General features: G+C 67.9%; 1 protein-coding gene across 1 annotated transcript in view; it reads right to left on the bottom strand.

Moving 5' to 3' along the window:
* Positions 1–5: 5 nt before the first annotated feature.
* The window catches only part of LOC113941640 (latent-transforming growth factor beta-binding protein 3-like), a gene marked incomplete at its 3' end in the record, with an annotated part of 3352 nt that continues 1978 nt past the window's right edge, over positions 6–1379 (bottom strand). Inside the window, 3 exon segments of the mRNA XM_027632792.1 lie at positions 6–181; positions 517–675; positions 952–1074. Of these exon segments, the coding sequence (XP_027488593.1) occupies positions 6–181; positions 517–675; positions 952–1074 (458 nt within the window).

Here is a 1379-nt window from a genome sequence, read left to right as displayed (position 1 = left end):
GGCGAGGGCACGTCGGGTGGCGCAGGGCTGGGGACGGGTGGGGGGGGCCGGGGAGGCCGCTCGGGGGTCCCGTCGGGTTGGATATGGAGGGTGAAGTCGCTCTCGCCCTGGATCGTGAGGGTCTGGTGGGATGTGAGGACGTGGTACCCCTTCCCCGCCGGGCAGATGGCCTTGAATGCAGCTGGGGGGCACCGGGGGTTCAGGAGGGCCTTAGGTGGGACCCCCAAACCAGGATGGGATCCCCCCGGCTCCCATCACCCCTCACACATAACCAGGACCCCCTTGGATTGTGAGGGGCAGGTGGCCTTGAAAACATCTGGGGGGCACAGTGGGACCAGGGGGCCCCCAAATGGGGCTGGGGTCCCCCACACTGCCCCTGCTCCCCCAAACCAGGGCTGTCAGGGGGGCAGTGGCTCCTCCAGACTCCCGTGACCCCTCCATACCGGTGCTGTCGGGAGTGCAGTGCTGACAGCAGCCCCCCCGGGCCCCCCCCAGCCCCCCGTGACCCCCCTGTACCGGTGCCGTCGGGGGGGCAGCGCTGGCAGCGTCCCCCCCAGGCCTTGCCCACACTGCAGCAGCAGGTCCGGCGCGTCAGGCGGGTGGGCAGGGGGTGTTGGCACTGCTGTGCCCCCGACACCAGCCGGAAGCACAGACCCCGCTCCTCACCTGGCTCCGCTGCGGGAGGGGGGAGAGGGAGGTGTCAGCACCCTCAGAGACTCCCCAGAGACCCCCAAAACCCCCCAAACCTCCAGAGCTCCCGCTCCTTGCTGAGCCACACTGCAGGGGGGGAGGGTCCCAGCACTCTCAGTGACTCCTCCAGGGACCCCCAAGAGACCCCAACCCAGCCATCCCTGTACACAGGTACTGGTTCTGGGGGGGCCCAGGACCCCCAACCCCCCATGCACCCCCAGGACCCCCAGCTTCCCCATTATCCCCCAGGACCCCCCATACGCAGGCACTGGCTCCGGGAGGGTCCCAGGACGTGCCCGGCTGAGCAGGAGCAGCGGAAGCTGCCCTGGGTGTTGCGGCACTCGCCGGGCTGGCACACGCCGGGCAGGGCACACTCGTTAATGTCTGTGACAGGTAGAACACACCTGAGCCAGGTAGGACACACCTCACACAGATATGACACACCTGAACCCATCCCACACAGCCCTGACCCCACACACCCCCCCACTCTCCCGGCAGGACACACCCATTGGTGTCTGACAGACGTGACACAGGTGTGACAGAAGTGTGAACAAACCCGAGCCCCACGCACTCCCTGACACCCCCTGCACGCGCTGGGTAGGGCACACCCAACGTCTGCGACACACGTGAACACGCGTGAACACACCTGCACCCACCACACACACACAGCCCTGTGCAAGCCCCCGCAC

This window comes from Corapipo altera, unplaced genomic scaffold (assembly GCF_003945725.1).
Source record: "Corapipo altera isolate COAL_440 unplaced genomic scaffold, ASM394572v1 62264, whole genome shotgun sequence".
NCBI lineage: Eukaryota > Metazoa > Chordata > Aves > Passeriformes > Pipridae > Corapipo > Corapipo altera.
The sequence above is the reverse complement of the archived record's forward strand: the minus strand, read 5'-3'. Positions and strand labels throughout refer to the sequence as shown.